General features: G+C 47.0%; 1 protein-coding gene across 2 annotated transcripts in view; it reads right to left on the bottom strand.

Moving 5' to 3' along the window:
* Positions 1-10,226: 10,226 nt before the first annotated feature.
* The window catches only part of NSMCE2 (NSE2 (MMS21) homolog, SMC5-SMC6 complex SUMO ligase), a 217,098-nt gene continuing 208,108 nt past the window's right edge, over positions 10,227-19,216 (bottom strand). For both annotated transcript variants that reach the window (XM_058699037.1, XM_058699038.1), the window contains 3 exons: positions 18,830-18,930; positions 18,327-18,433; positions 10,227-10,591 (listed from right to left, as the gene is read on the bottom strand). In XM_058699037.1, coding sequence (XP_058555020.1) covers positions 10,474-10,591; positions 18,327-18,433; positions 18,830-18,930 — 326 coding nt within the window. In that variant the 3' untranslated portion in view covers positions 10,227-10,473. The remainder of the gene's footprint in view (positions 10,592-18,326; positions 18,434-18,829; positions 18,931-19,216) is intronic.

The following is a 19,216-nucleotide window of genomic DNA, read 5'->3' as shown; positions in this document are numbered from 1 at the left end:
AGTGTGTGTGTGTGTGTGTGTGTGTGTGTGTGTGTGTTCTGTTTGGCTTTATCAACTCAACATTAATAACTTTGCATGCCAGGTGCATACGGCCTCCACATGGAGTGTGATTCAGAATCCGCCAAAACACTTGTTAAAATGCAGATTGCGGGGCCTGCCTCCCAGGATTCTGACTCAGTGGTCTAGAGTGGGGCCTGAGCATCTGCATTTTAGCAAGCTCTTCAGAGTGTCTGATAAAGGGGCTCCTGGACCTTACTTTGACAAACCTTGGTGCGTAGGAAATACACATGATTCAGCTGTGGACCCCACCCTCAAGAGAACACGGCCAAGGGAGGGAGATGACGTACCCATAATAAATCATAAGGTAGAAAGTACCTCATGTGGTAGGAGAACAGAAATAAAGTACAAGGGAGCTCTCACCACCATCACCCAGCCCATGGGCGCCAAAGCATCCTGTTCCTGAAGGTTCCATGCTTGTGCCGTATTGTATTTCAACCAACCTTAGTCTTTTCTTTCAATTCTTTTTTATTTTGTTTATTTATATATTTTGAGAGAGAGAGAGAGAGAGCGAGAGAGCACACAAGCAGGGGAGGGGCAGAGAAAAGGAGAGCCAGAGTCCCAAGCAGGCTCTGTGCCATCAGCACACAGCCCGACGCGGGGCTCCAACTCATGAACCATGAGATCATGACCTGAGCCGAGATCGAGAGTCGGGTGCTTAACCAACAGACCTTGAATATTTACTCATAGCATTACTCCTCCATCTGGCAGAGAATCATTTCCATGATCCAGGCTCTTATCTTCCATTTTGGTGAAGGGTGTTGGGAAAAAGAATATTTTGCGGCATGTGAAAATTAGAGTCAAGTTGCAGTGTCTGTAAATACAGTTTTATGGGAACACAGCCACCATCATTCATTCACGTCTTGTCGGTGCTATACCTCCATGCTGCCACGGCACAGTTAAGTAGTTCCAACAAGGAACAGATGTCCTGCAAAGCTGAGAATATTTAATGGCTGGCCCTTCCCATAAAAACTTGCCTACCCTTGCTTTTGAAATTTGCTTTGAAGCATCATTACATAGGAGGAGAACATCCTGTAGTCCAGGGCTAACTTTGCCCCACTCTGGCCAGTGGGAGAAGGAACATTCTCAGGCCTGTGTGAGTTCAGATGTGTGTTCTCTCTGATCTTCTGGGAGGTTCTTTCCCCACCCCAGGTAGCTTCTTCACTGGCACAAGCTGATGATGGCTTAGCTGAGGACTCCAGGGGGACCCTCTGAACATCTCCAGAGCTCCCTCTCTGGGCAGCTGTCTCCTTTCCAGTCCTCTGCTCTGCAAATCCTAGCTGCTTGCCCTCCCTGAACCTTCAGCTCTGTCTCCTCAATAAAGACTGACCACCAGGGCTCCTGCTGGATCCCCCTCTCTCTAAGGGGGCCCAGGGACTCTCTAGGCAGTAAGCAAGGGCAGTGTCCAATGTCCTGTTGTCCAACATCTGAAAAATCATAGATGTTGTCCAGAGTTTTAGTTGTAAAAGATGAGAGGGCAAATCCCATGCCTGTTTGTCCATCATTGCCAGAACGGAACTTAGTAGTTCAAGAGGTGAGTGTAAATTACCTTTATAGCAACAGCAATGCAACAGGAAAATAGTTATCATTTTTATTGGTGATAAAGTCACAGGGACTGTTAATTATACTGAAGTTTATAATTGCAGGAAATGCTAAGTTCCGATTAGAGATTAGTAAAAGTAAAGATGTAATTTTTTCCCCCGTACTGATTCATAAACCTTCTGAATTTTATCCACAGTCCCCTGGGGGCCCATGGTTTCCCGGATGAGAGCCTTGTGCTAAGATGTAACAGTACTTTTTCTTCTGAGTATTGAAGATCCTTTCACTGGCCCTCTCATAGCACTTAGTGTCAATTGTCTTGGAGCGTATTCCTCACAAAGTCCCCTGTTTTGTACAAAACAGAAGCTTCAGTTTTTTTTTCTCTGTGGCAACAACATTCCAAATCCTTTCTGCATAACACCCATGTTTCATCATCCTTAGCCTGGTTTTTGCTGTTCTCTAATCAGAGACTAATCAGAGTCTCTGTGTTCTTTGTGAACTGTGGTGACTAAAAGTAGCCTAGAAACTCAGCTGGGGGCTCCCATGCAGAGCCTAATGGCCGGAGTGTCCCTGGACGGTGAGTGACAACCTTTCTCATACATTCCAGCAGCATACGGACTCCGTCTTAATGGCCTGCACTTCTGGTTTTTATTCTGTTTACGACGAAGGATGGCCATCCTTGGGTTGCTTCCTTTCAAAATTGTATCTTGCTTTTTCTTTTTGTTTTAAAACCAGTTCTGTATTTGCTCACTAAAAAAATTCCCACTCAGGGTGCCTGGGTTAAGTGGTTGACTCCGTTGTTTAAGTGTTTGACTTTGGCCCAGGTCACGATCTCGCTGTTCATAGGTTGGAACCCCGCGCTGGGCTCTGTGCTGACAGCTGGGAGTCTGAAGTCTGCTTCAGATTCTGTGTCTCCCAATCTTTCTCTGCTCCTCCCCTGCTCATGCTCTCTCTCTCAAAAATAAATAAACATTAAAAAATTAAAAAAAAAAATCCCCACTCAATGTTCCCTTCTGTGACCAGAAATGTTTATGGCATCGTTACATTGGGTCATTCTGCCATCCGCTGAATGATTACGAGGTCATCTTTAGGGACTGAATTTTTTCCTTCCCAACAGCAGGATGAACAGAGAACAGAAATGGCCAGAACTTTTACTCCATTATACTTAAAACAAAACAAAACAAAACAAAAAGAGTAGTCTCTACCTGAACCCTCTGAAATTCAAAAGCTCTCAGTAAGTAACCTTTCTTTTCATGGCAGTTAGTTATTTGCATAGATTCAATAAGAATCCGTTCTCCTTGTTAACAGGACACCACTGGAAACACTGGTTATTTTACCAAGGCTTTGACTGGAATGTCGTATTTGAGACCGACATTCATAGACTCAGATAAGACCGAACAGTTGTAAGGAATTCTAAGGTTGACTTTATGAAGCATGAAGCCAATAAGGCCCCCTGGAAATGTTGGCCGGATACGTCACTTACGGAGTTCCCAGCATCCTCTCCAGGTGAGCACAGAATGTTCCTTCCCGGCAGGTGCAGGAACCTCAGGATATCTTGGGGACCTCGTGAAGAGGAATTCACCCAAATTGACAGGTGTTGCAGGCATGTCTGTTGGCAAGTACTTGGCCTGGCTTCTGGGCCTGGAGAGGCTACTAAAAGTTCAATCTAGATTCCTTGTAAAAAGTTCCAGCAAAACAAATTTTCAAAGATCTACATGACCAATCGCTGTTCTGGCTGAGCTTATGTAAACAATTAGGCTGAGTGTGTTAAAACTGGACTTGATCTACAAACAAATTAGTCTTGATTCGGCTATCTCTGGAAATGAAGGCTATTCGAGAGAAAAATTCTGTTTCATCAACGCACCTTTATGGATGTTAAATTCTACTTCTGGTGGTCTTTAAAGGTTTGTTGCTTGCCCAAACTACACGACTTGAGGTCAGCTTCAGAGAAATCGTCACAAAAACTCATGTAGAGAAAATGGTTGTGCCTGTTGTCCTCTGGGTCATTCAAGAGGACACAGACTTTTAAGTTACAAATCTGAAAAACCCATCTGATTCCCACTGCCTGTTCCCACTCCCATCTGAAGAGGCTTCAAGGCAGACATCTAAATATCTTCTCACTGGCAGCACTGGGTTTGTAACCTGCTCTAACCATTAACCTACAGTTTTCTTGTTTCTATAAAAGTACCTCTTGTTAATTACCTGACGGCTTACTAAGCAAAACAGAGTCTATACAATGGTTAACACCACCCACTACACAATCAAGGCCTTAAAAGACTCTCAAAATAACATTATATTATTAAACACTAACATAACTCAAATGCACGAAATAACTTTACAAAATAAAACGGCATTAGATGTTTTCACTGTTGCACAAGGTAGAACTTGTGCTCTCATAAAAACAAAATGCTGTGTATACGTTCCAGATTACCGCAAAAATCTTTCTGAGTCTCTAATTGACAAGTACTCGTATTGGTGCTTTAAATGATCCCTCTCTCCCTTTAATAATTGGTTAAACTCCTGGACTAAAGGAAGGTTTTTGTCAACTATCAAAGGACAGATTTGGGCTTCTTCTTTTGGTTAATTTAACATGTTTTGCTGTTTTCTCCCTGGTCTCTCCACTCCTTCACTGCCACAACTTCAAGCCAACAGATGATCCTTTCTGCTCGAGAAAACTCCCATAGGTAATCACCTCTAGATACAGCTGCCTGAGGCTTTCCTAACTCCTATTAAATTCTCGACTGACCAACCTTGACCCATAAGTAGGGACGTCTCTACGCCCGTATCTAGCAGGAAGAAGCTACGGGAGAGGAGACCTTCTGCTTTCAACAACCTTAAAGATTTAAGGATAAAAATCGTTCAGGGGGGAAAATGATGAGGGAAACAAAGGCAAGAAAAATGTAGCTTAAATTACATTCCCTTACAGCCTGCAGCCCACTGACAGATGTCAGACACCTGCAGGGTGCAACATTCCCCAAGACCTTTATGTGTGTGCCTTAATGCGTACGCTTCCTTTAAAAACTAAAAGCAACCTTATCTTGTCAACAGTTAAATCCTCAGGTCCTGTGAGACCCTGCTTTCAGCATACAGAAATCCCTTAAAAACTAACTTTATCTCTAACCGCCCCTCCCCGCCAAACCTAAAAGTATATAATCAGTCGCTCCTCAGGACTCCAGTGCAGTTCTCTGCCCATGGGTCCTATCACCGTGCTTTAATAAAATCACCTTTTTGCATAAAATAAAGCCGTTAATTAGAACTATTGGTTACTATTAGTGATCAATGCATATAAGGTACCTACACAATAGGGACATAAAGAAATAGAAATAGGTAAAATTAAGCTCCTTAGGGCTATCAGTCAGTAGTCTTAGCTTCTCGTTAACCCTTAACAGTCCCTTAGTAATTGCTACTTTTTTTTTTTAAGTTTATTTATTTTGAGAGAGAGGCTCTAGTAGCACAGAGCCTAACTCGGGGCTCGAACTCACGAACCGTGAGATCACACAACCTGAGCAGAAGTCGGCGCTTCACTGACGAGCCTACCAGGCGCCCCTAGTAACTACGACTTTCAATCCTGTGTTTCTTGAGCCTTGATTTCCCGGTTGAATTTAGGGCACCAATAGCTTCTTATAGATGCTGGCTAGTTCCAAATGATCATGAAGAAGGTCCTCCCTGACCTGTAAAGCAATCTCCACTCAGCTGGTTTGGAACATTTATATGCCATAAAATTCACTGTTGGAAGAGTTGAATTCAGTGACTTTTAGAAAATCTTGAGGTGTGCAATCCAGTTTCAGAACACGTCCTTCACCCCAAAGCCATCCCTTGTGCAAGTTACTCTCCGTTTCCATCCCCAGCCCCAGGCCACCATGAATCTACTTTCCGTCCCTACGGATTTGTCTTTCCTGGACATTGCTTTTCTTCTTTTTTCTAAAAGGTTTATTTATTTTTGAGGGAGAGTGCGCCCGTGCCTGTGCAATCAGGGGTTGGGGGTGGAGAAGACAGAGAGAGAGGGGGCCAGAGGATCCAAAGGGGGCTCTGAAATGACAGCAGAGAGCCCGATGCGGGGCTCGAACTCATGAACGGTGAGATCATGACCTGAGCTGAAGTCAGACACTCAACTGACTGAGCCACCCAGGCACCCCTTTTCTGGTCACTTCATATAATGAAATTAATTCATACACTACATGATCTTTGTGCCTGGCTTCTTCCACGTAACGTAATGCTCAGTCCCACAAGATAGTATGAGCTCATAAGTTCTCCACTCTGGCTATCTCCAGGTAGTATCCGACCGTGGCCATTCCTGCTTTTGTTTATCCGCTCACCAGCTGGACAGTTGGATTGTTTCCACTTTTTTCGCGATTATAAATCATATTACTTATGAACGTTCACACATGAGTCTTTGTGCAAAACATGTTTTTACTTCTCTTGGGTAGATACCTAAGGGTAGATTTGCTGGGTTGTGCAGTAAATTTATGTTTAACACCTTTTTTAAAAGGTGTGTGTTTCTTTTTGCGAGACAGAGAGAGAGAGGAAGAGAGAGAGAGAGAGTGGGGGAGGAGCAGAGAGAGAGGGAGACAGAGAATCCCAAGCAGGCTCCACACTGTTCAGCACAGAGCCCGACGTGGGGCTCGAACCCACGAACTGTGAGATGATGACCTGAGAGGATGATCAAGAGCCAGATGCTGAACTGACTGAGCCCCATGTTTAATACCTTTTCAAAAAGCCAGACTTTTCAAAGTGGCTGCACCGATTCCCATCTCCCCAAGCGAGGTAGGAGGCCTCTCCTTCTGCTGTTGTAACTGCTTTCCTTTCAGAAGTGAGTCCCTTCTTCGGAGTCGGACACAAGCCGGCAGGCAGATCTCCCAAACGAAACAAGTTTCCAACAAAACCCTCACGATTCGCTCCCCATTCTCCCAAACACGTTTCACAGACTCCTTAACTTGGTTTGAGTCTTGGTACCCGATTTGCTAGTGTTTGGTTACTCAACAATTTTCCTCTATTTCCTTTCTCTGTGCCAACATCCTCTATACACGGTGCTCACATGACCTCTCATGGGATTTATTTTTCAAATATCTGTCTGCCTCGACTAGACACTAAGCCCCCTCCGGAGGGGAGATTTTTGTATCCAGAGCCTAAACACAAAACATGGCACAGAGCGGGCCTTAAAGAGTATTTGTTGAATGAGCAGTTGAAGGGGCGATGTGCACATTTGGTTCAAATATATACTAATTTCCATCTCAGCCTGTTTTCCTTCCAAAGGGCTTATACTCCCTTAGGACCTGTTCACTGAACACATGAAGCAGAATCTTAAGAGTTTACGGAAACCTTGGGGAGAAGCCCAAATCTTTTGGTTCACCCGCAAACTCTAAGGCCTGGAGGGACAGTGACTCACCCAAGGTCGCCTGTATGTGGCAGGCGGGAGTACCGGGGCGAGCCGCTCCCAGAGGAAACCTGCCATCAAGAGAGGAGAACCGGAGTGCTGGGGAGCCCAGGGGATACTGAGGCAACAGGGGGGAGCTGGTCTGTGGCAGAATCCTGAGTGCCGGGCCTGAACTCCACTCTGTAGGAAAGGAATGAACGTTTTTGAGTAGGATGTGAGATCGTCCCATCGGTGTTCTAGCAGATTAATATGGCGAGGGGGCAGACGGGAGGTCAGAGAACGGTCTGAGCGTGAAACAGAGAGGGAGCGCCCAGACTTGGGGGGTCTGCCCGGGGATGATGGAGTCTGTGAGCCTGGGAAACGGTGGTCTCAGAACTGGGAATAAGGAAGGTGGGGCAGACGCACAGGTCTGATCACGTATGTGTTCTCTGCAGCCCCCGGGGGCAAACGGCCTCGCGTGTCAGAGGGCTGCTTCTGCACTCACCGTTCCAGTCCAATGTGGGCTCTTCCACGCACAAGCGAGTGACTTTGGGCAAATGACCTCATGACTCTGAGCCTTGATCTCCCCATCTGTGAAACAGGGGTGATAACAACCTCCTGGGATTGTGGGGAGGATTAACTTAGGTGATACATTTGAGGTACTTAGACCTGGGCCTGCGGTGTAGCCAGAGATGAGTCCACGGTGGCCTCGGGGCTTCCTCCTCCTGTCCTCGCGTGAACTTTCAGGAGGCGGCTGGTGGGCAGGAAGCCACACTCACTGGGAGCGGCCTTAAGCCGGACACCCCGTGTTTGAAGTTCTACATAAGGTAAAGGATAAACTGTCTTATCTTTTGGAGTGTGTGGAAATGTTTTAAACTTCACTGGAAGTTACTTTCGAGGAACTAGAATTTATTGTTATTTTTATTTATTTATTTATTTAAAACAAAAATTTTTTAATGTTTTTATTTATTTCTGAGACAGAGGGAGACAGAGCATGAGCAGGGGAGGGACAGAGAGAGAGGGAGACACGGATTCCGAAGCAGGCTCCAGGCTCTGGGCTGTCAGTGCAGAGCCCGACATGGGGCTCGAACTCACAGACTGTGAGATCATGACCTGAGCTGAAGTCGGACGCTCAACCGACCGAGCCACCCAGGCGCCCCTCGAGGAACTAGCATTTAAAAAAAGTCTTTTTTTTAATGTTTATTTATTTTTGAGAGAGAGAAAGAGAGAGAGCGTGTGCGAGTGGGGGAGGGGCAGAGAGAGAGGGAGACGAGACACAGAATCTGAAGCAGGCTCCAGGCTCTGAGTTATCAGCACAGAGCCCGACACGGGGCTCGAACTCATGCACTGCAAGATAATGTATGACCTGAGCCAAAGCCGGGCGCTTAATCGACTGAGCCACCCAGGTGCCCCAAGGAACTAGCATTTTTAAAAAGAGGCCATGTGCATACAGTGGTCTAAGTCTGAAATGTCACATACGGGAAAAAATTGATTTAGCTACAATGTCTTGTAGGGTTTTCAAATGTCACCGCGGGGCCTTGGGTGATCTCACATAGGACTCTGGGGCGGCCCTGGCAGAAGGGGATAGAAACTCCTCTCGACTAGAGCTGTTCCCCTTTTAACGAGCAATACGAGTTCGTTGAAGAAAAGGTTTCACTTTTTTGGAAAACGCTTGTAACAGAAATTTAACAAATATGTTAGGACAACCAAACGGCAAATCTTCAAAGATGAAAATAAATTCTATATAAAACTTCAAATTGTTTAATTGGCTAGACAAATTCATGAAACATAGCTTCTGAAGACTAAAAAAGAAGGAAAAAAACCTCACAAGATACAAAAGGCTGCACCTCTTCCACAGCGGAATGGTGTTATTTGGCATTTTTCGAACGGATACTGGTGTCCACACCAATATTCTGGAATTCTCTTTAGAAAGAGTCGGGGAAAACACAAATCAAATCTTGGGCAAGTATTTCATGCTTGTCGCTATCTGTTTAGGAAACAAAGTATTTCACAAAAGAACCACATTCCATGAAAAGTCTGTTTGTTCTGGCTTAAAACATAATCATTTCCTCAGGAAGTCTGATTCAGACGAAGCAGCTTAAGAAATTCAAATTGACTTGGTTTGTAGACAACCGAATGTCATCCTCCTTTCTGAATTCCATGAACGTGTTTTCAAAATTAACTCTGCCATTTAGACTAGGCATTTAAACTCAACTATGCGTTATTTTATGGCCTTCGCTGCCTAGTAGACGTTAACTCCGGTTAATGAACTTCTTTGCATAGATGCATGGATATGCTTGTTTATTTACAGAAGCTTCATGTTTTAAATGTGGGCTTTGAATAGATTTTTAGATCTAAATAAACCAATAGGGAGGAGGAGAGTACAGGATTAAGAATTCAGACTCTGGGACTAGGGCTACCTGAGGTCTTGTCCCAGCTCAGCCACTTACGAGCTCTGTGGCCTTCCACGGGCTCCTTCACCTCTCTGTGCCTCGTTGGACTTATCTGTAAAGTGGGAATAGTAAGTGTACCTCTCTCATCAGGCAGTGAAGACTACAGGAGTGAACATAGATATGTCACCTTGGAACAGCACCTGGAACACAGTAAGTGTCCAATAAATGTTAGCAATTGTTAATGTTTCTTGGTTTCCTTGTGTAACTGGTTGATAAAAGGTTGCTACGGAAATTGTTAATAGATTAGCACTCTTCACACAATTCGAGTATATCCGAAGATACTCAATTTAAAGACCTGGCGGGTCCTCCTCAGTCCACAGACTTTCAGGGCCAAAGGGACACCAGAGAACATTTCGCTTCACATCTCCACTTCATGGTTGAAAACCCCAAGGCCCAGGGGCATGAGAGCCACGGAGCGAGACAGAGACTGTCAGGATGTGGTTGCTTCTGACGATACTTTAGGCTCTCAGAGGGCTGTGGCGAAGTTTCCATTAAGGGCATCAACTACCATTGCCCTGATAAGCCTGTTACCGGAGCGTTCTGGGCTGGTCAGAATGACAAATAAAAGCATTTACATATTTGGAACTGTCAGTAGACAAAGTAAATTTGCTTTAGAACCTCAGGCTGTTATTTATGATGCTGATAGAAAATGCTTGCACCTGGGATGTTTCTACACGTTTCCCTGTCAATATCCTTTGAAAGACGTTGCTCAGTTAAAACTATAATAAAAAAACAGTCGGAAATATTAGGAATAGAAAGGCCTGGCCCCACCATGCCTGCACCATTGGAACAGTTTACACACCGGGGGCGGGGGGGGGCACGGATAGGGCACGCCGCAGGTAACCAAAGGTTTATTTCAAATTATAGGACACTCAAAAATAAACAATATAATATGCTTGAAGTTTTGTTGTGACATAGAAAAATGCTTCCGATTACACTTAAAACCTTCGAGTTTTACCCCAACAAAGTATACTTTGCAGCCAGTCGAAGTGCTCTGACAAGCACCGCTCTCTCCAGATGGCTGGGGTAGGAGGTAGGCTGCAGACATCCCTGTAGGGAGGTGTGTTTGTCCTACTCGGAGTGACGAGTTTTCTTCTTGTTGTGGCTCTCGATGGCCCTTCTAAGTGCTTCATCCTGGATGAGGTCTGACATTCTCACATCTGTGTGGCTACAGCCAATTTTGGGGCAACTGGAAAGGATAAGAAGATCACTTAACTTGAGGCCTTCAGCATGAGCTTCTCTCACATACGCGTATTTCAGTGAAGACATTTTACCCCAAAGGAGCATGTCTGAGAAATCAGGACTGATGCAAACTCACTCATTTATTCCCCGAGTGCCTACTGGAGCCAGGCCAGGTGCTGGGGGCACAGGCCATGGCCAAGCAGGGCCCACCTTCCAGTGGGGACACAGATAACCGATAAGTCACCAAAGAGTGCTGGCTATACGTTTATTCACGTTAAGTGCTCTGAAGGAAAGGAAGCAAGGTCAAGGGGAGAGTGCGGGGTGAGGCTTCTCTAGCTGGGTCAGGGCAAGCCTCTCACTGAGCAGGTCTTATCGAGAACAAGTGCTGTGTGTGGCCCAGGCAGAGGCAGGAGCCTAGGAGGCAGCAGCTTGGTGGCCTGGAGTGAAAAAGCAAGGTCAATATGGCTGAAACACCCGGGGCTAGAGGGAGGGCATTTGGAGAGGAGGTCGGAGGGTCAGGGGGCCTTTGGATTTTATTTTTTATGTGTTTTTAAAAAAATGTTTACTTTTGGGGGGGGGGGAGGGAGAGAGAGAGAGTGCGTACAAGTGGGGGAGGGGCAGAGAGAAGGAGACACAGACCTGGAAGCAGGTTCCAGGCTCCGAGCTGTCAGCACAGAGCCTGACGCAGGGCTCGAACCCACAAACTGTGAGATCGTGACCTGGGCCGAAGTCAGACCAGGCGCCCCTAGATTTTATGTGAAATATGAAGAGAATTTGAGAGTCTGAGATCAGGGAGGGATGCCACTTGGTTTATGTTTAGAAAGCATGGCTCTGGCTGCTTAATGTAGAAGACAAGCAGAGTGGAAACAGGAAAACAGGAGGGCCCTGGGCAGTCCGGGCGAGAGGGCGGTGTGGCCGAGGTTGGTGGCAGTGGCCAGCTTCAAGGCAGAAGCGGACACAGAACCTGTAGGACTCGCTGTTGGGTCAGAGGCAGAGCGTAAGGGAAAAGAAGGGCTGAGCTTCGTCAGAGTCTGCCCCCCTCCCCTGCCCCATGGGCAACCGGCGGTGCCCTTTATCTCTAAAGAGAACAACTGGAAAACCAGGCTGGGGATGGGGATGGATCTAGGAGACCCCGGTTGGCATATATTCCCTCCGAAATGCCCACTAGTCCCTCCCGGAGGGAGACTGCGTGGGTTGGTGGAGACTCAGGGGAAAAGCTGTGGCTGAAGAAATCAGCACGTGAGTCACCCACGGAGGGGGAGGTGCTTGACGCCATGGCTATGTTTAGATGTGGTCTCCTCTGGGGGCAGTGGGCTGCATGAAGTCACCTGGTTTCTTCTGTCTGGACTTAGGGTGACCCGGTTTTGAATCTGGCCAACACCTACTAGCATTCTGAGCCTCTATTCCCTCAGATCTGAAGTGGGGGCAGAATTCCTATTTTCCCAGGGCTAAAGGCAACTCGGTGCCTAGCATCCCTGATCATCATACTTCTGATACATTTTGCTTTTTTTAAAATTGGTTTTAAATTTATTTTTTATTTTAGAGAGCGAGCGAGCGAGCGAGTGGGGTAGAGGGGGAGAGGCGGGGAGAGAGAGAATCCCACCCACCATCCTGGGATCATGACCTGAGCCGAAATCAACAGCTGGACACGCAACCAACTGAGCCATCCAGGCACCTCTCTTCCATACATTTTAAACTTGCTGATCTCTCGGTCTCTTGCGTACACGTACTGTATACCTGCTGCACATTCGTGCATGCATTTGACATTCTGTGTGGTCCGTCCTGTGCTAGGTTCTAAGCACCCAACTGTGAAATACAAATGTAGGTTCCTGCCCACGCAGAGCTCCAGCCCAGTGGCCTGAGACAACTCTCCGAAAAGCACAGGTATATTAAGACACAAAATAACAGCTACAAGACAAGAGCAAAAATAACAAATACAAGACGAAAGACATAAACCAGAAGGGGAAGAAAGTTGATTGCGGGAACTCATTTGTCCAGTGGTAGGAAGCCCAGCTTTTCAACGTGAAGGAGAAACATCTTCTGGGCTTGTGCTTTCTGGACCAAGGCGTCTTTATATAAGAAGGGACAAAGAAGTGTAATGGACAATATGCTTGCTAACAATATTTATTTTTAAAAATACTGAAATGAGCCCCACAGGGGCAGGTCCGTGCGCTAAAACGTGACTATAAAAAGGCCCTCGCAGGACAGAGGACCGGGGTGATCTGCCCAGGGATGCCTCCTTCTGGAGACTTGGCTCTGTGTTAGAGTAAGGACTGGGGGCACTTGAGAAAGGTCTCACACTGGTTTCCCAAAGTGAACTGTTTCGTCAACCGTGACAGCCAACAGCTGAGATTATGAGGATATAGCCACACACTCAGACGACATGTGCCGGGGTCACCCTCGCTTCATACTGACCAGCCTGGCGGACACGTACTGTCACGGTGGGCCTGGGTCTCTTCCCACTTCCTAGAACCGAGTCTCTAGCACCTACAGCCAGATGATGAATAAGCGTGGAGGGGGAAGGGGAGGCTGAGGTGGGGAGGACTTCTGGTGACATCAGGGGCCCTGTGGGGGAGTGTGAGGACTCTGAGAACGTCTGATGGGGTCAACTGCACGCTCATTGCTGAGCCCGCAGGCACATTCTTCTCAAAGGACAATGGATGGAGCCCAGGGTGACCTATGTCAAACAGAATTCTGACGTCACTGAGGGGATCGACTCTGGGCACAGAGGCATTAACCAAAAAGCCCTCCCAAGGGGGAACTGATGGCCTCTTGATACAAATACAGGCTCAAGAGTGAAAGAGACGTGGGCTTGAGTCTCCTGGTTGTGACCCTCTGGGCAAGTGGCTTTACTTCCTGTGCCCCAGTTTCTTCTTCCATGAAGATGAGACAGAACGTAGGGTCGCCATGAGAGGTAAGTAGGATAATGTATGATGAGGGTTATGGAACTGGCTCGGATGCCACACGGTTTCTGCCCTCGTCCATGGCTTCAGCTCCCAAGAAGCCCCTGGAGAGGAGGTAGCCCACGATGCTGGCGGGCCACAGGCGGGCCACGGTGCACGGGGTACTGTGGCAGGATGAATGAGGGCATTCCGCCCAGCATGAATGAGGGCTCAGGGAGACTTCCTGGAGGAGAACCTTGTTTCTCACCCCATCTCGAATAAACAAACATAAGTTTTTTAGCTACAAAGGGTAAGATGAGGCCATAATGACATGATACTGAATCAGGGCACTCCTTCTCTGGAGAAATAACACTCTAAAGAAGCATTAGTTCATTAATCCCCAGGACATCCTGGTGAGCAAGCCAAGTGTGGCAATACACAATCCCAAGTTCTCGCGTCATTGCTGTGCAGAAGTCAGACCTACCGGCCTCAAAGGAGAGGCTGGGTCCTGAACTCAGGTCACTGAGGGCAGAAGACGCCACCAGAGCAGTGGGCAGACGTGGAAGTGTCTACTGAACAAACAGAGCACGGGTCTCAGGGGTCCCAGAAGGCGGCAGGGACCCCTGGCCTCAGTCTCAGCTCAAAGGTACAAGATCCTGAGTCTTGTGAGCTCTTGGATCTGGGTCCCGAGAATTCCAGGGTCCAATTCAGCTCTAAAAGAGGTCTATGGATATCTCTGGAAGTCTGAGTGGGATGGATTCCCATCATACCTAAACACACCGAGTAGCTCTGTCCTACATCCTCTGAGTCTCAAATAATGTGTCACCGAGCAGTGAGGTAAGTAGTAACACGGACGTTCTCGACCTTTGTAACCTGACTGCTGTTTGTTTAGCGTTCTGAAGTTCAAAAGGAGCCTTCTCTTAAGTGGTTTGCTTCTCCACTGCCAAGAAATGTCCTGGTCCAGATCTAGACTGGAATTTCTCCGCTGCTTCTTTCATCCTAAAATTCCATGAGACGTTACTGTCATTTCTACTCTGCAGGTGAGAAATTGAGGCCCTGGGAGGCGAAATGCCCCGTGGGCCAAAGGAGAGAGAGAGAGAGAGGCCCTTCAACGACACAGTCCCAGTCAATTTGGTTTTATTCTACATGCTGTTCAGTGTGACTGTTTGTTAAACACGGTTCCTGTTCTTTCACAAAGAAGGAAAAGAAATGACTGTGGAACACTGGAAATATGTTATTAATATGAGACTCACAAGGTGGCTTTGTCAGTAAGAACACACCCAGCCCACTTATTCAGGAAACAGTTTTAACTACTGTATTTCGTGAGGGCTACAGTCGCCACAATTTTATTCCTACTCGAGCCGGTGGAGAGGGGTCTTTCCAGAGACCGAAGCACGGGCAGGAAGCTTCAGTCGGCGCCCAGGAAGGAAATGGACTGGAACTGCAGTCTAACAAGACGTAACTAGAACCATCTAGGAGGGAGAACTGAGATGTCTCAAACTGGATGTGTCACAGGCATTTTTAAACAAAGGGGACCCAGAACTGCTCGTCACGCTCACATGCATCATGGGAAATGACATTACTTCATGCTCACTCAGGAAGCTCTGGAGTAGGTGATGAAGAGGCCCGGCAGTGGTGATCTGCTGCTCCCGTGATAAGCAGCGCCCCCCCCCCCCCCCCTTCTTCCTCTCTTGCCTGGCTACGTCTCAGACGGCTTCACTGGGGTCTTCTTCCTCGGGCTGTCTTTTCATTAATGAGGGAAGCGCCTTTCTGAAGGTCCATGTGGGGGCCCCGAGGCGGGTGCTGAGGCGGGCAGAGCAGGGCTGGCCTGGCGCTGCCCGGAGCCAGGTCACAGTCCTGTCCTTGCTCTCAGTCAGCTGTCATGTGCCCCGAGCTGCCCCTCTGGGGTTGGGCTCCTCTGTACCAATAACCTCACAACGACATCTCGAGCTCAGAGCTCTCTCCTCGGTCCAAAACGCCACGTGTTCTGCACCCCCTGGACACTTCCAAATGGCTGTGTTGCTAGGACTTCAAGGTCAGCATGACCCCCAACTGTGCCTCTCACAATCCTTCCTAAATGTGTTCCGCGCTCCCACCCTCTCAGTTGGCTAATGACCCCCAGCCCCCTCCATCGCTTCTGGACACCGGGTTTATTCATTTATTTTTTTAAATTTTTTATTTTTTAATGTTTATTTATTTCTGAGACAGAGAGAGACAGAGCATGAGTGAGGGAGGGGCAGAGAGAGAGGGAGACACAGAATCCGAAGCGGGCTCCAGGCTCTGAGCTGTCAGCACAGTGCCCGATGCGGGGCTCAAACTCACAAACCATGAGATCACGACCTGAGCCGAAGTCGGTCTCTCAACCGACTGAGCCACCCAGGCGCCCCTGGACACCGGGTTTAGAATCGACAGTCACCCTCCACTCCTTCCTCCCTTCGACTCTCAGTTGCCAAATCCTGCCAGCTGTGCCTCCACGATGGCCCCATTCTCGTTCCCTGATACCTGTGACTCTTGCCTCAGTCAGGCTCCCATCACCGTAACTTAATCTCCTGCAAAGGCATCCTCACTGACATTGTTACCCCACGCCTTTTAAATCCATCCCTTGAACTGTACTGGAGTGACTTCCTAAACTCCAGCTTGACTCACCTTATTCCCTCAAAACCCTGCAATGTTGTCTCGTGCCTCTAGAATAATGGCAACAACGATGGCGGTTGGCGGTGATGGTGTCTTCCGAGTCTTGCCGTGGACCAGGGGCTTTCAAGTACTTCACACAGATCTTCCTCAAATTTCAAACATACCAGTGAGGCCATTACAACTATTAGCACCAGTTTATAGACGAGGAAACTAATGAAATCCCAACCTTTGACTCCTCTAAGGGAATCTTTATACCACTCTCCTCAGGGTTATTGTCCACGGGATCCTTCTATTTTTCCCTCAAACATACAGTAACTACAACCGCTCCTTCTGATCGCCAAGGAGAACAGGCTCTGAACGGGGCAGGCCTCTTGGCTAGAAGGACTCTTCACCACTGTCCGACGTCCTTCTCATTTGAGGCGCTCGGGTGGCTCAGTCGGTTGAGCGTCTGACTTTGGCTCAGCTCACGACCTCACAGTTTGAGCCCTGCGCTGGGCCTGCTTTGGATCCTCTGTCCCCACCCTCTCTCTGCCCCTCCCCTGCTCACACTCTCTCTCTCAAAAATAAATTAAAACACAAAACTGAAATCCTTCTCATTTTTTCAAGGCCCAGTCAAAACAGTACCTTCTCTGTAACTCTCCCGCATTCCTTCCACTTGGATTTAACTGTTATTATTAAGCTATGAGGATCTGCAGAATTTGCCCTAAGTTATAGAGAGGTATGACAGAAAAAAGAAACTTTTCTAAATGACAAATGTTACTCAAGTGCTCAAATAGCACGTATACCTCGAAAGAAAAAAAAAAAAAAGCCAAAGGATGCTAGAAAGTCAAATAGGTAATTAAGAAGATCTGGGTCTTGTAGTCACTATCCCAGTCCAGAGGCTCATGAGAAACGCACGTTGCTATCAGTGCCCGCCCTTCCCGCATCTGACTCGGGGCGAAGATCACAAACTTGAAGACAGACAAGCTGTGAAATGGGACTATCTGGGAATATCTGTTCTTAGCAACTGTCATTTTAACAAACTAACAGTTTGTTTTTCCGAGAACGAACACAGAAAAAAAGTCAGCAGAAAGGGAAGGCTCAGACGTTCAGAAGCAAAAGGAAATTATATTCACAGGGAATCTGGAAGGTTGACTAGGGAAATACAACGTCTCGACTGGGACTCAAAAATGTACTCGAATGCTCTCAATTTTGCAACCGGTAGGCCATTCTTCTAGAGTAAATAGGGTAAATGACTTGACTTAGTGACCATCAAGATTATGTACAGTCTCAAATACCCTATCTCTGAGTCCACACCCACAGGAGGAGTGGTGGGGAATTCCAATTCTGGGTCTGGACCAGCAAATTTCTGGGTGATGGAGAAGGGAGCTACACTTCAAAGTGACTGTTATCAAAAGTCCACTGAGACCTGGTCACACCTGCAATTCCATTCCTAGCACAAACCTGTGATAAGAGCACAAGAAATGCCAAACTGAATTATAGCTAGTTGGGCCAACTCAGGATTCCATACTGTCACAGGAACACAGCCATGGTCCTCCCAGGTTGAGCGCCAGAGGGGTAGGAATGGGCAGGTTGGGGGTAGAAATATATATATAAAACAGGTGTAAGAGGAAGATTCTCCAAACATTCCAATTAAGAAAAAAATTCTCACGGAAGTGACCCCAAAATTCACTTGAACCTTTTGGGAAGCTATTTAGGTAATTAAAGATGCGAAAGGTTTTCCCTGACAATTAAATCTTGCTCAGACCTCTGGATACAAATCTTATCTCAGAACATTTTAAACAAATTACCTGTACTGCACGATGCAAAACAAACACACAAACAAACACCCCCCCCCCCCCCCAACTGCCATTCTTTCTTGGGTGAGTATACACGGAATGGGAAAAAGAAATCTTTTAGTATCAGAGTTCGCCTTTGTTTTTTTTTTCAGGCTATAGCACCATTTCATAAAAATTCCTATTATTTAATGATGAACATTCCACCCGAGCCCTTTCTCTCCTGTTTCGAAGGTGTGGCTGAAATTTCTCTAGCTTCTTCCTGAACAGACTACTAATTTTTCCGTCATGTATTGTTTTTCCAGAAAGCCAGCTTCCATGTTTATACTCTGAGGGAGGTGAACGGGCTTTAGCGGGGGGAACATTTAAGTATCTTTTCCTCTAGCGTGAGCATACCACCTCTGACTGACCACCACTGGGAAGGCTCACTTCCCTTCCTGCATCGACTCACCAGGCCTTTTTCTTCCGCCTGTGCTTGGACTCAATCATGCGAACAATGGCTTCCTCTTCATAGGTGTGGCCACACACTTTATTTTTCACCGGTTTCTTCATTTCCACCTGCAATCAAGGAGACATTCAGCTTTTAGGAATGATAATGAGCCACTTCCAGTAACTTCTCCAAGTCACCGAATTATTTGGCACTGTTTTTTTCCTCATCTTGGGGCTTCCTATGTTTAAGCTCCCCATCTCATGGCTTTAGATAATTGTTAGGGCAGATGGCCACAGAGGAAAAGGCAGGGAGACCGTGCATGGCTCCGATGTCAGTTGGCCTATGGGTCAAGAATTTCTTCCTTGATCCCTCAGGGCATGGTTGCCTGAAAAGTCTTGGACCTATCCTCTTGGACCTCATCACTCTCCTTTCGTCCCTCCTTACCCTGGATGTAAGATCAAGTTAGAAAGCAAACAGGAGTCTTTTGCCTCTTTGCCTTTCTGGGAAGGAGGAGGAGACGGTACCTGTGTAATGGGGCAGATGAAGTTGGTCTGGCTCTGGGTCACAATCATATCTTCATCAACTCCTTCTGTTCCATCAACCTCTCTGTCGGCTTGAAGACCATCTAGAGGGAAAAAGGGAAGTCGCTGAGCCTCGCTGGTCTAACAGTGTGCCAAGGACAGGAAGGAACGGAAGGAAGGAGGTTAACTGTTTCCCAGTGTCTGCTGGGAACCTTGCTGGGCACTTGGATGCACGTTAACTCTTTTGCTCTTGAAAGAATCCTGCAGGGTACGTAGGATTGTGCCCATGTTTGATCAGGAAACAGATTGAGAGCAGTGAAATAGCTTTTTCAAAATGAGAGAATTAATTTCTGAGGGAGTACTGTCCAGTAATCAAGAGTGTGGCTTTGG

This window comes from Neofelis nebulosa, chromosome 14 (genome assembly GCF_028018385.1).
Source record: "Neofelis nebulosa isolate mNeoNeb1 chromosome 14, mNeoNeb1.pri, whole genome shotgun sequence".
NCBI lineage: Eukaryota > Metazoa > Chordata > Mammalia > Carnivora > Felidae > Neofelis > Neofelis nebulosa.
The sequence above is the reverse complement of the archived record's forward strand: the minus strand, read 5'-3'. Positions and strand labels throughout refer to the sequence as shown.